At 49.0% G+C, this 13,911-nt stretch overlaps 1 protein-coding gene across 1 annotated transcript in view; it reads left to right on the forward strand.

The window, feature by feature from the left end:
• Positions 1–13,911, forward strand: part of ARID3B (AT-rich interaction domain 3B) — a 57,171-nt gene that overhangs the window by 18,948 nt on the left and 24,312 nt on the right. The window contains exons 4-5 of the mRNA XM_014956666.1: positions 6,764–6,835; positions 8,374–8,446. Of these exons, the coding sequence (XP_014812152.1) occupies positions 6,764–6,835; positions 8,374–8,446 (145 nt within the window). The remainder of the gene's footprint in view (positions 1–6,763; positions 6,836–8,373; positions 8,447–13,911) is intronic.

The following is a 13,911-nucleotide window of genomic DNA, read 5'->3' on the forward strand; positions in this document are numbered from 1 at the left end:
CTGCCTTCTCCGGTTGGTTTTCGAAATGATTCCTGAACTTGTCTGTTTTGGGTTTTTTTTTTTGTTGTGGTTTTTTTTTTTTTTTAGCTTGAGATGGAGGTTCCTAACCAGTCAGAATTGGCTGTTTCCAGCTTGCTCTGCTCTGGGAGTATTTGTGGTATGCGGAATGGCTTGCGGAAGAGAGAGGGAGGAGGCTTCAGGGTTGGGGGGGGGTGTGGAAAAATCACTTTTATTTCTTCTTTCAAGCACGGATTGTTCTCCAAGTGAGGAAAAAAAAATTAAAAAATAAAAATATATCTCTGGCTGGGATTGCCTGGAAGGAGTGTGTGGGGTGAGGATGGCAGAAAGATGGAAACTACTAGGAGGTGGGGGGGGGGGATGAAGCCCCCCTGTTCTGTTCCCTCCCCGGCTGAGCAAGTCAATAATTGTAGAACAAGCTGGTGGACAAAAGAGCTGGCTCAGCTCATGACACAGGGGCGGTGGGAATCCTGTCAGCACAAAACAACAAGGGAGTGGAGTTGCTTGTCGGGGAGTTAGTTGCCATCCCAAAAGAAGAGCTGGGGCCAGGGGGGAGGTGTGATCCTCAAATTTGCTCGAATTCCCTGCAAAAATCCATCACGGCTCCGGCAGCTGGAGAAAAAAAGGGTGTTGTGAAAGGGGAAAAAAAAATTAAAAATGAGTTTTTAATTCCCCGGGTGAAAAATGGGTGCTTTTAGCAGCTGGTTGGGGGTGTGGGTCCTCATCCCCCTGGGTTCTTGCATTGCTCAGCGATGGCTCTGGTTACCCAGGAGAGCAAGTAGGAAAGGCAGGACCACAGCCACCGTCTTACTGGTGCTGCTGGTTCCTTTTCCCCTCCAGGCTGTTACGACAGCACTTTAGGACACGCATTCCTTCGTGGAATGTAAAAAAAATAAAGCCAAGGTTTTATTTATCAGCTGATACTTAATGCCTGCTTTAAACGCAGCAAGGTAAGTCTCCCTAAAGCAGCTGCCTGGCTTTGAGAGTGGTTTGTGGGCTGTTTTTTTATTTTGGGGAGTGGGGGGAGATGTCTCAGGTTAGATTCTCAGAAATCACCAGTCACTCCTTGAAAATCCTGCCCTAAACTTTTGCAAAGGTCACGGTGTTTATTAAGATAAGTCAGCTTAAAATAATTGCTTTGCTTTTGCTCTAGGGGTCTAAGGAATCGAGTGGCTGAGATTCCATAACCTTAAGTATGTGCCTCAAGTGGTGCGTGGATCCGAGGTATTGCTCAGGAGATACTCATTAATCCAGGGGGGGTTGAAGGTCCTAGGAATTAAAAAAAAAAGAAAGAAAAAGTTGCATTTCATGCAGTGTAATTTTTATCTACTGGTTATTTCAGATACCCAGGGCCCAATTTGAGGATTTTTAATTGGTTATTCTGCTTTAGATGATGCAGCAGGAGGAGAATTCTTCATTAACAGCCTGACCTGAGCTATTTGGTTTTTCTTTTTACTGAAAGCTGGTTTCCATTTCCCGGTTGCTGCTTCTCCCGATTTCACGCTTGAGGTTTGTTTCGATGAAGTCTTCATCCCCTTGTGACAGCCTGAAACACCTCACTGGGAGTTCACTCTGGTCTGGAACTTCAAGTCCAGCATCAGTGGCCGGAGCAGAGCAGGGTCTTGGGCACAAAAAATTCCTTTTTTATTTATTTTTTTTTAATATATGGGAGAAGAGAAGCGAGAAACCGCTCGTGCTGATGAGCGTAGGCAGCAGAGAATTCCCCCAGATCTTCATCTTGAGGAGCAATCATCAGGGTTATGCTGTATCACAGCCCCTGGGCTATATCAGGAGGAGAAGAGCGAGGAGCTCATTTAGATCCTGGGGAAAAGACGGCTTATTTTAGGATTTTTCGGGGCACTAAATTTATTTTGGGGAAGGAATAGTCGCAGCTTGTCTCCTTCGGTGCCAATTTATAGAAATCGTAGTTAACACTGGGGAGGGAGAGGTGGAAAGAGCTGGAATGTGTTGTATCCTTACACTTCTGTTTCTCTCACGTCGGGGTGAAGCTGAGACTCTCTCTCGTGACACTGAGAGTTTCTCTTCCCACAGCCATCTAGCGCCCAACAAATCTTCTTGGCACTTAGGTTTGAGCTAATTCCTCCTGGTGTTTTGTCAATAGGAGCCATTCACAAAGGCTGCAACTTTTCCTTGAGGAGAAGGAAGCAGATTCCTGTTTTTGCAACGAATTGTGTTGGTGGCGCAGCCGCTAGCTCACGTAAAAGAAAACTTAATAAAAAAATAGGTAATTAATCAGTTCGCTTCAACCCATTCTTTTTCTTTCCTTCCCCATCCTCCCTGCTGTTCCTGAAAGCACTAAAATGTTTTTTCAAAACCCATCTTTGAAGGTCGTAGATATTGGATTGAGCTCTGTTATTAGGAAGGAGAGGGTTTATTCTGATTTTTGGCCAGGCTTTACCAGGCAACTCGTGCACCGCCCTAATTATAACTTGGGTTCTCCGCGCTTGAGAACTTGCAGCTCAGGGCAGTCGTCCTGATCTTATCAGCGTTTTGTAGTACAACAGTTTGCTTTATAATAGCATCTGTTTCACTTCCTAAGGCTTAACTCTACCCACAAAAGGAATTTCGGTGGATTCTCTGATAATCCTGAAATTGCTGCCCCTGTACCTTTTCATTGACTCGGCGCTTTCAGTTAACCCATGGGGTAGGGGAGGGGCTGCCTTTTTATTTTTTTTTTCCACTGCAACATTTAGCCTAGTCCTTAAGAGGATATTTCAGATTTCTGGCCTGAAACCTCCGTCAAAACTGCAGGTCTGCAGCAGAGTTTGAGTTTCGTGCCAGAATCGTTTTCTTCCTCTTTTTCTTTTACATGTTGGAGCTTTCCTGGGTTCTCTCCAGTTGAGTTTGCCATTTGAATACAACTTTCTAATCCTGTAAAACCTTTATCCAAGCCCCTCAAAAAAATGGGGTGGGAGAGAAGGGAAGGATTTGGAAAAAGGAGCATTTCCAGTTTCTCCACAATGCCCATTTTTGCAATTTCTGTGAGCAAAACCAGAGGAGGAGGCGATGAGCTGCTGTTTTACCTTTATACTTTTTTTTTTTCATCGAGCACAGAGTTTTGATCAGTTCTCTTGCCTCTCTGGGAGGGGTAGATGTGTGGGATGGCAATATTTGAGAGGTAGGTGTCCTGCAGGGAGGGGGTTGAGGTTTGCCTGTTTGTAAGGTCTTTATTTTTGTCCTCAGAAGAATGGGGTGGACGAAGCAGGAAGGCGTTTGTCATCTCCTTTTCTGTCTGCTTGGCAACTCAGGGTTAACTCTGCCTTTTCAATGTGGGATTGGAAACCAAAATTGCTCTGGACATCTGAGCTTCCCTCTAATAAGATATTCCAGGTGGTTAGGGAGTAATCCTAAAATAGCTCCAGATATAATTGCTTCTGAAGCCAGGCCGGCAGCCTCTCGGGGAGGGGGTGGTCCGGGGTGTGAGGGGGGGGCTCTGGTGGCCTCCGAGGTGTCTCCAGCAGCTCCTGGAGGTGGCCAGCCCTTCCCAACACCTCCTCTTTCCCACCCAAGGAAGCATCAGGGGCTCAAGCACTTAAAAGTAGTACTTTTACTACCTTTTTTTTTTTTTTTTCACTGCAAGAAAGCAGATAAATTCCTGCCCATGGTAACGCCCGGGCTGTTTGTCAAACATCAGCAAATTCCCTTGGTAAGAAGGGGTGGAGAGAGAGGCAGGACTCTCCCCGGAGAACGACCTGCCTCTCTGAACAGTGTTTTTTCCTTCCTGCTACCATTGCCTGACTTCTACAAAGGTCTTTTAATGACTTGGGAGGATATATTGATTTCTCAGGTTCCTGCTGTTCGTACGGAGGAGGGCTTCTCAGCGGAGGGTGACTTTGTTTTCCTGGAAGGAAGCTTGATACCAAAGCTCCCGCCGAGTTCTCTCGCTGTGCAAAATGGAGTTTATTTTGCAGATGGAGCACCTCTTTAGCTGAATTTACCCTCTTTCAGTTGGGCTCGAGTCGCTCTTCTGGATGTTTGGTATCTTCGGTTGTAGCCTCGGCGCGGACTCATAGGTTTTTTTGGTGAGCAGAATAAGTCCCTCAAGATCACAGAATCACAGAATGCTATGGGGTTGGAAGGGACCTCTGGAGGTCATCCAATCCAACCCTTTGCTAAAGCAGGTCCACCCAGAGCAGGTTGCACAGGAATGTGTCTAAGCAGGGTTTGAATGTCTCCAGAGATGGAGACTCCACCACCTCCCTGGGCAGCCTCTTCCAGGGCTCTGCCACCCTCTAAGTGAAGAAATTCCTCCTCATGTTGAGATGGAACTTCTTATGTTCAAGTTTGTGCCCGTTTCCTCTTGTCCTGTCCCTGGGCACCACTGAAAAAAGCCTGGCCCCATCCTCCTGCCACCCACCCTTGAAGTATTTATAGGTGTTGATCAGATCCCCCCTCAGCCTTCTCTTCTCCAGACTAAAAAGCCCCAAGTCCATCAGCCTTTCCTCAGCAGAGAGATGCTCCAGGCCCCGATCAAAGCTGGGGCCTGGGAAAGTGCCTGTGCTCTGTTCTCTGAATAAATACAGCTTTATTCCCCAGCTGCTGAGCTGACATTTCGTTCTAGCCCGAGACTTTGCTCACTCTGCCCCCAAACCCAACCTGTGCTCTGTCCTCATGTAGATCCTTGCTGATTTACACGGTGACGGGCGAGGAGGACTTTCTTTATCTCTTCCAAGAGCTTAACCTGGGGAGGGGGAAGTGGCTTTAAACCTTTCCAGCTCTGGGCAGGAGGAAATGCCAAGGCTGAGCCCTGTCTCTCACCTCACATCACTCCGTGTCACGCCAGGTGATACCCGGCTCCGCCAATTTTCTGGACATATGGTAAAACCCTGCTGGGTTCAGCTGGTTTTAAGCTCCTTTTCACTAGCAAGACTGGGGACACACACACACACCATTATTGTGTGCTCTCCAGCATCTTGGGGTGTAGGGATGGGATTTTTAGGGTGTTTCCATTACGTTTTTCCCCCTTTATCAAACCTTAATCTTATTTATTTTTCCTGATTACAAAGAAAACAACTAAAAGAACTTCCCAAGAATCTTTAATCATAGAATCATAGAATGGTTTGGGTTGGAAGGGACCCTAAGGATCATCGAGTTCCATGGAAGAGTTTTGTTCCTGGCAATTTTATCAAGTGCAAAGAATCTCTAATCCCATGGAAGAGTTTTGTTCCTGGCAATTTTATCAAGTTCAAGCCTTAGACTTGATAAAAGTCCAAGGAAGTTGAGCGTTGTATCTCCTTTAAAACCCTCTTCTCTTTCCTGCCCTCAAATGTAGCGGAATAAGCTCTCAGCAGGACCAGAGTTTCCTATAAAAGCGAGTGTTTTGCTTCTTGCAGGGCCCAGTTTAGCACCAGGAGGGGTTTTCTCTCTGGATTTATACCCAAGTACAGGCTTGGGAAGGAAGCAGCTCAGCCGTGGAGGGTGTGAGGATGAGGATGGCAAATAGCTCCTGCCTTCTGAAGGGCTGGTCCATCTCTTATTCTGCCCGTTCCCTTAGGTTGGGATTTTAGGAGCAGCTGGATGTTACCATAATTAGCAAAAACCCTGTGTTTTTAATCTCTGCCGGCAAAGGACACCCAGATGAATCCTCCTGTGAACAAAAAAAAACCCGGCTTCAGATCTCTTCCTAGAGAGGGCTGGGAATTGATCTGCTGTAATAAACAGCTGACATAACAGAAGTGGCAATAATCCCCCATTAAATATCTTTCAGTTGATGGGGACTCACTGGATAATTGACTTTCCAGCAGGAATTACTGGCTCAAACTAAATCAGCAGGCATTAGGGCAGCTCACTGTGGTAGGTTTTAAAGGGGGGAGACGTAGCTTTGCCTGGCCTTGACAAGGGCTATTCATCTTTCTAATTCAATGTATGTGTCACAGCCAGATGACTCCGAGATTTCAGATATTGGAACCCCCCCTCCCTCTCTCTAATTCGCACGTTTGGGGTATTTTTTGCTGAAACCTCTTGTTATCTTCAGTGCTTTTCTGGCTGCCTTAGGATGCTGGGTGTTTCTTAGGACAGGGTGGTCCAAGCTGGGTGGATTTGGCTTCTTCTCATTCCTCCGGTGGCTCCTGGAGCACTTGCTCGACCTGAGCTTTATGAAGTTGATGGTTTAAAGATGCTCAAATGGTTTTGGAGCATTGTTTGTCTGGTCTGGGTCCTGCTGTAGAGCTGGAAGCTGCCTCTGCTGGTTTCCAGCCCCGGCGATCACTTCAGGATAATGATTTACCAAGCAGAATAGCCCTAACTAGAGTAATCCTTTTAATACCTAAGAAGAATGAAGCTTAATCCAGCAAAGCTGAGCTTTCCATTTCTGCGAGGAAAATCCACATCCAGGAGCTTCCAGGAAATAAGGGGTCCTGGCTTGGAGAGAAGCTTTCCATTGGGATCATTCCCCTCTTTTTTTCGACGTACTCTGGTTTGGGGTTTGTAGGCACGTGGGTGGGAGGACAGAAGGGCATTTCTCACTGTGTTTTGTGTCACCTGTGATGGGCCTTTGGAGAAAAAGATGGGCAGGGAGACCTCTCTATGGAGGTGTTGGACCTCATTATAGCAGAGCCACCTCCCATGTGGTGTCAGAGATTCTGGGAGAGCGTGCTGTGACCCAGGTACAAATGTCCCCCATCTTTCTCTAAGCCAGCAGCCCAAAAATGCCAAAATCTTTCTGGAATGACCTGCAAAGCCTTGCCCAGGCCATCCTTTCACCCTTCCCTTTCTCTCTCCCCAGAACGGCAGCGTGACCTGGAGCGATGAAGGTGATGGGTGCCGAGGAAGAGAAATCTCACGAGACTTTGCCAAGGTCAGTCTGATCCACGGGGATTTGGGGGAAGGGATAACTTTGGGGATTTCTTCCCCTACTCTGTGACAGGGGGTGACTACAGACCCCCCAACTATTCCTCTATAGTGAATTTGTAAAGAAAACTTACTTTATCCCCCAGCCCTCTGCCTCCAAACCTGCTGTTTTCTTGGGTTTGGGGCTAATTTGTTGCCGTCGGTCACTGGAATATAGTTGGAACTAAACTTTTGACCAAACTTTTGACGTTGCAAATTTCAGTCAATGGTTTCTCCAGCTGGGAGAAGGAGTATTTTCTTGCTCGAAGCTGGTGAGCGTCGTGGTGGTGGATTTGAATGTGGCAGCTGTGTGTCACGTCAGGCACAGGAATTCATTTTAAACTAAGCTGGCCCTTTTTAAAAGGGGGCAGCTGATTCCTCTGCAAATACACTGCTGTGTTTTCTTCCTGGAGCTCAGGGGGGTGAGAAAGCTCCTTCAGAGGAAATGAGCCCAAAAAGCCCTTTTTTGGGGAGGTGGATGAATACCAAGTAGCCAGCAGCACCCCCAGAGAGGCTGAAATACATATTTCCCGGTGAATCTTTGCTTTTCCGTTGAGCTGCTCCACAAGGATAGCTACACCCAGGAAAAAAAATTCCCTGGAGAGATGCTGGATTCTTCCTCCCATGCAAAGGAGAGGAGGAATTGAATTCTTCTCCTTGTACAGTGTTGTCTTCTGTCATCTTCTGTATCCTCCTGTATCCCTTGTACAGCATTATCTTCTGTCATCTTCTGTATCCTCCTGTATCCCATCGAGACACCGGCTTCAGCCCTTTCAGCCTGTCACTTTGTGGCCTCATGGGGTTCTTGAGGTGAAAATTAGACTTTTTTTTGGTTTTTCTGTTGGAGAGGTAGTTGGGAGGTGACACTCAGGCCTGTCCCTTCTGAGAAATCAGTTGGATAACGCTGCCATACGGAGCCTCTCCTTTGGAATAAGCTGCCTGTGGGACTTTATTTTAAATGCTTGGGGTTTTTAAACCTTTTGGTAAAATGATTTCTGCAGCAAAACGGTTCCAGGCTCGGATTTCTGATATTTTTGAAGGGTTTTTTGGCTTAATTTGGAGGAGCCTTTCATGCCAGGCATTAGTAGTTACAGGAAAGCTCGATCCTTTCATCTCCTCCTTCAAGGGACTTGGAGTTTGTCACTTACGTGACAATCCCTGAAGGGCCAGGAGAAGCTGCAGAGAAGTTTTACCTCCCTGGTTGCCTCAAAGGTACGGGCCACTAATCTGCCCTGAGCCACTGTGACCTTCCTTTTGGATGCCTCATCTTTCTTTCCAGCTTGTTTTTAACAGATTCCTCCCCCCTTTGCTTCCAGGTGGTTTCAAACCTTTGTCCACCAAAATTGCTGGGGGATCCTTTCCTCTTTTCCCTCTCTGCCTGTGGTTCCTTTTTGCTCCCCCCCAGTACAACCACCAGATTGCCTATAGGAAGAAGCTGATTTTATTTATTTTCAGTCTCCTTGTGGATTTTGCCTTCATTTTTATTATTATTTTTTTTTCTTCCAGCTCTATGAACTGGATAGTGACCCCGAACGGAAGGAGTTCCTGGACGACCTCTTCGTCTTCATGCAGAAGAGGGGTGAGTGAGCACTTGTTTGAACTCCACAGGGTAAAACGGGGGCCGTGGGGTGTTGCTGCCCTTTGAGTTCATCCCTCCTGAGTTTGAAGGAACAAATCCAGCCCGGGAAGTGGCAGATCCAGACCCCCATCATTCCACAACAGGAATATCTCGAGTCTCAAATATCTCAGACTTGAGATACTTGCCTTGGGAGATAAGGACCACAGTAGGAAAGAGCTCTCCTGCCCCAGAACTGAATTGCACGTGCTATTTCTTTGCCCTCCTACCTAATACTATATCTCAAGTCTCAAATATCTCATACTTGCCTTGGGAGATAAGGAACACGGTAGGAAAGAGCTCTCCTGCCCCAGAACTGAATTGCACGTGCTATTTCTTTGCCCTCCTACCTAATACTGATGTTGTCCATGCACTGGGGAGCCCAAGAAGCCTGGATCCCCCAGGATTTTTGAACCAAGGCTGGGTACCACCAGGGATTCTCCGATTTCCCCTTCAGGTAGCGCGACCACGCATCTTCTCGTGTTTGATTTCAGCAGTGTGTTGGGAGCAGAGTGTGAATGCCTCCCCAGTCTGCACAGACCAGTGGCCACACCATCTGGAGACTGGGAAAATAGACCCAGAGCCCCATTTTTCTGTAGATTCTCACAACGTGTCAGCTTTCTGTGGGGAAGCCACGTGCAGTTTCTCACATGTTCCTGCCCGTGCTGTCGGCAGCTCGCCTCTCTCCTCGCTGCAGGTGTGAAGTAGCTCAGCTGGGATGACACAAAAGGCTCTTTCTGTCCCTTAGTTCTCAAAGCTCAGCTCCCTCGTTGCAAATAATTCAGAACAAAAATCTATTTATATGTAGTATAGTATAAAACACCCTTCTCTGAGCAGAAATCCTTTGTGGGGCTCTCCCTTCCTTTCCCCCTCCAAACACACCAGGCTGGATAGACTCTTCCAGCAAAGATCCTTCTGCCAAAAAGTGTTAAATTGTCCTAGAGACCTTTTCCTTGTTTCCAAAAAGTCTGATGGAGGTGGTTGTGAGGAGCAGACATAAAAAGGACCTTTTGCTTCCTCTTGGCATAATGCTCTCTGAATGTCCTGGACACTCAGCTGTCTAGGGAAGAGTGTGGCCAGGAGGTGAGGATCCTAAAAGAGGATCTTCCTGGGGAGGAAGAACCCCAGGCACCAGTATAGGTTAGGGGTGGACCTGCTGGAAAGCACTACTGAGAAGGATATGGACATCCTGGAGGCCAGTAAACTCTCCATGAGCCAGCAATGGGCCCTTGTGGCCAAGAGGCCAATGGGATCCTGGGCTGCGGAGGGAAGAGTGTGGCCAGGAGGTGGAGGGAGGTCCTTCTCCCCCTCTGCTCTGCACTGGGGAGGCCACAACTGGAATCCTGCCTCCAGTTCTGGGCTCCCCAGTTCAAGAGGGACAGGGAACTGCTGGAGAGAGTCCAGCGTAGGGCAACAGAGATGATGGAGGGGTTGGAGCATCTCCCTGATGAGGAAAGGCTGAGAGAGCTGGGGGTCTTGGGCCTGGAGAAGAGAAGGCTGAGGGGAGACCTTCTTCATGCTTCCAAGGATCTAAAGGGTGGGTTGAAGGATGATGGAGCCGGACTCTTGAAGGGCCTGGAAAACAAATCATATGAGGAGCGGCTGAAGGAGCTGGGACTGTTTAGTTTGAGGAAGAGGAGGCTGAGGGGAGACCTCGTCACTCTCTACAACTGCTTGAAAGGACACTGGAGAGAGGTTGGTGCTGGTCACTTCTCACAGGTAATTAGTGACAGAAAGAGAGGGAACGGCTTCAAGCTCCACCAGGGTGGGTTTAGACTGGACATTAGGAAGGAATTTTTCACAGAAAGAGTGGTCAGAGACTGGAAGAGGCTGCCCAGGGAGGGGGTTGAGTCACCATCCCTGGCTGTGTTGAAGGGACGTTTAGATATGGTGTTGGGGGATATGGTGTAGGGGAGAACTTTGTAGAGTAGGGTTGATGGTTGGACTCCATGATCCCAAGGGTCTCTTCCAACCTGAATGATTCTATGATTCTTCCCAGTGGTTCCCAGTGACAGGATGAGGGCAACGGGCACAAGCTGGACCATGGGAAGTTCCCCTCCAATGTGAGGAAGAACTTGTTTGGGGTGAGGGTGGCAGAGCCCTGGCAGAGGCTGCCCAGGGAGGGTGTGGAGTCCCCTTCTCTGGAGATCTTCAAGCCCTGCCTGGATGCTCCTGAGTGATGAGCTCTGGGTAGCCCTGCTTTGGCAGGGGAGTTGGGCTGGATGATCTCTAGAAGGTCCCTCCCAACTCCAACAATTTCATGATTCCATGATCAAACAAGCCAGGCTGGGCTTATTTGGAAGAGGGGGTTGCCTTGGTGTGCTCTGGGAGTCTAACAAAGCATAAAGATGCAACAGCTCGGCCTCATCTATTTAAAAAATTAACTATTTGCTGGCTTGGAGCGACAGTCTGAGTTCTGGTGGTCTTTTATAGGCTGTATTTTGAGGTGCACCCCCTTCTGTGGATGAGAAGCTGAGGAAACGCTCTCCTAAATGCAATTATTCCAACTGCTTCTCGTATCCGTGTCCATTTTTCCTGGAGAGCTGGGGGCTGACCTGGGGGGGAGGGAATTTTCATTCTGAGTGGCTTAACAATTAGAGGAGGGTTTTGCTGGCCTTTTTTGGCTTCCGTGTGCAGAGGCATAACTGGGCTTAATTAGTTGACTTGCAAATGTGAACCTGAGCTCGGGCTGGGATGACTGATGAAGACAAGACAATCATCTGCAGGGTGTGATTGGCAGCAATAGAAACCTCCAGATACCTGGAGAGAAATCTGCTTCATACACTTCAGTGTCTCCTTCCTATTACCTCTTAATTATTTATAATTGCCGCCTTCCCGGCGCAGGGGCTGAGCTGGTCACCAGCTGGTTGCTGTAGGAGTTGAGCTTTTAATCAGCTGGGCATTTCCAAGTGTATTTGTTTTCTGGAGGCTCCCTTGTTGTTTTTTTTTCCTGCTCGTTAGAAGGTTGAAAATGAAATCTAAGAGCCTGGGACCTGTGGGAGGGGAGATGCCATGAACTGCCAGGCCTCTGCCAGGGAGAAATGCAGGGTATGGGACAGCTGGGGGGTTGCTTTGTGTTTTGGCACCCCCAAAAGGACTAGGCAGAAGGACTCTGGGGAGCTAAGGTTCTTCAGGTGGATAGAAGGGAACAGCAGGCACTGAGTATCTTCTCTTCTGGCTCTCTCTTCTGCACCTGGGTCATGACAATCCCAGGCAGGAGGAGAATGGCCGGAGAGCAGCCCTGAGGGGAAGGATTTTGGGGGTTTTGGTGGATGAGAAGCTCAATGTGAGCTGGCAACGTGTTCTGGCAGCCCAAAAAGCCCCCCCCACATCCTGGGCTGCACCCCCAGCAGGGTGAGGGGGGGCATGAAAGCCCCCCCGTGTCCTGGGCTGCACCCCCAGCAGGGTGAGAGGGGGGATTCTGCCCCTCTGCTCCGCTCTGGGGAGACACCCCCCACCCAGTGCTGCCTCCAGCTCTGGGGCCACCAACAGCAGAAGGACATGGAGCTGTTGGAGGAGGGACAGAGGAGGCCACGAAGATGCCGGGAGGGCTGGAGCCCCTCTGCTGGGAGGGGGGGCTGAGAGAGTTGGGGGTTCAGCCTGGAGAAGAGAAGGCTCCGGGGAGACCTTGGAGCCCCTTCCAGTCCTTCAAGGGGCTCCAGGAGAGATGGGGAGGGACTCTGGATCAGGGAGGGGAGTCCTAGGAGGAAGGGGAAGGGTTTGACACTGAAAGAGGGGAGATGGAGCTGAGATGTGGGGCAGAACTTCTTTGGTGTGAGGGTGGTGAGACCTTGGAACAGGTTGCCCCGAGAAGCTGTGGCTGCCCCATCCCTGGAGGGGTTCAAGGCCAGGTTGGACTTGGAGCTTGGAGCAACCTGGTGTGGTGGGAGGTGTCCCTGCCCAGGGCAGGGAGGGTTGGAACTCGATGATCTTTTAAGTTCCCTTCCAACCCAAACCATTGTATGATTCTGTGGTCAATCTGAGCTGCTGAGCCTTACTGCAAAGGAAATATTTTGACTTTTCTGAAGCTGTACTGTCTACTTCTCCCACGCCTGCTCTCCCCACCACTATCTACAGCAGGGCTTTGGTGTTTTGTTGGTTTTTTTAGTGAGCAGATGGACTTCCCCGCTGTGTCCTTCTAGGACCTTCAAAAATCTGGGAGCTTCTGCAACAAATTTATCATAGGATACCATTCAGGCTTTCATTTCTCCTCCCCTTCATCTCTCCTTGCCTTTATGTGCCAAACGAGGCTTCGAAACCAAACGAGGCTGAAACAACTGCCTTGTCCTTAAAGAGTGCCCCCCAAAAGATGGCTACAACCAAGGGCTCATTGCACCTGAGAGCAAAGTGCTGGGTTTCTTAGCTGGTACGTGTGAAGAGCGGGTTAATTTGCACCTCGTGTCTGAAGGGAATGGAAAACAGCTCTGCTAATAAACATCACTGGTGTAAAAAACAGGGATTTTGCTGCCGTCCAGGAGAAGCGCTGCCCCTTGATTGAGGCTGATGGATTTGGGGGGCCCAGATGCTGAACCGAGAAGGAAAAAAAGAAAATAAAATTAAAAAACAATGCCTGATGTGCAAGATAAATGACAGATTTCACAGGAGCTCCCGAGTAGTTAGAGGGATGAAAAGGTTTGGTGGTTGGGGCTGCTGTTTGGAATGTACCTAGAAATGTGAAGCCATGAAACAAGGCTTAATGCAGATCAAATGTGCGGGGTCTCATCTGCCTCTGAGCACAGCAGGTTGTCGCTGAATGACCACAGCTGCAAGTGATAAAAATGGCCCTTCGGTGGCAATAATGATGGAAGAGGGAGATGAGAGGAAAAGCCGTAACTCTCCCTTTGTTAGATGTTTTATTCCGTGTATGTCTTGAGGTGAATGGGTCCCACCGTGGCTGGGATTGAAGGGGCAGATGGGGAGAGGAGGGGAGACCAGCCGAGGAGAGCAATTAGTGCACGGGACCGACTTCAAATTAGGCCTCCGACCCGATGCAGCTCACCAGAGATGATGTATTACTGCTTAACCTTCCTTTTCTCACATCTTCTGCAGTCTCAACCCACGGGTGCCCAGGTGGCCAAGAAGGCCACCAGCATCCTGGCCTGTATCAGGAACAGCGTGGGGAGTAGGGCCCGAGAGGTGATCGTCCCCCTGTACTTGGCACTGGTGAGGCCTCACCTTGAGTACTGTGTCCAGTTTTGGGCCCCCTACCATAAAAAAACACATTGAGGTGCTGGAGCGGGTCCAGAGAAGGGCGACAAAGATGGTGAAGGGCCTGGAGCACAAGTCTTATGAGGAGAGGCTGAGGGAGCTGGGGGTGTTCAGCCTGGAGAAGAGGAGGCTGAGGGGAGACCTTCTTGCTCTCTCCAACTCCCTGAAAGGAGGGTGTAGAGAGGTGGGGGTCGGTCTCTTCTCTCAAGTCACAGGTGACA

The sequence above is a fragment of the Calidris pugnax genome, unplaced genomic scaffold, assembly GCF_001431845.1.
Source record: "Calidris pugnax isolate Ruff unplaced genomic scaffold, ASM143184v1 scaffold265, whole genome shotgun sequence".
In the NCBI taxonomy this organism is placed as follows: Eukaryota; Metazoa; Chordata; class Aves; order Charadriiformes; family Scolopacidae; genus Calidris; species Calidris pugnax.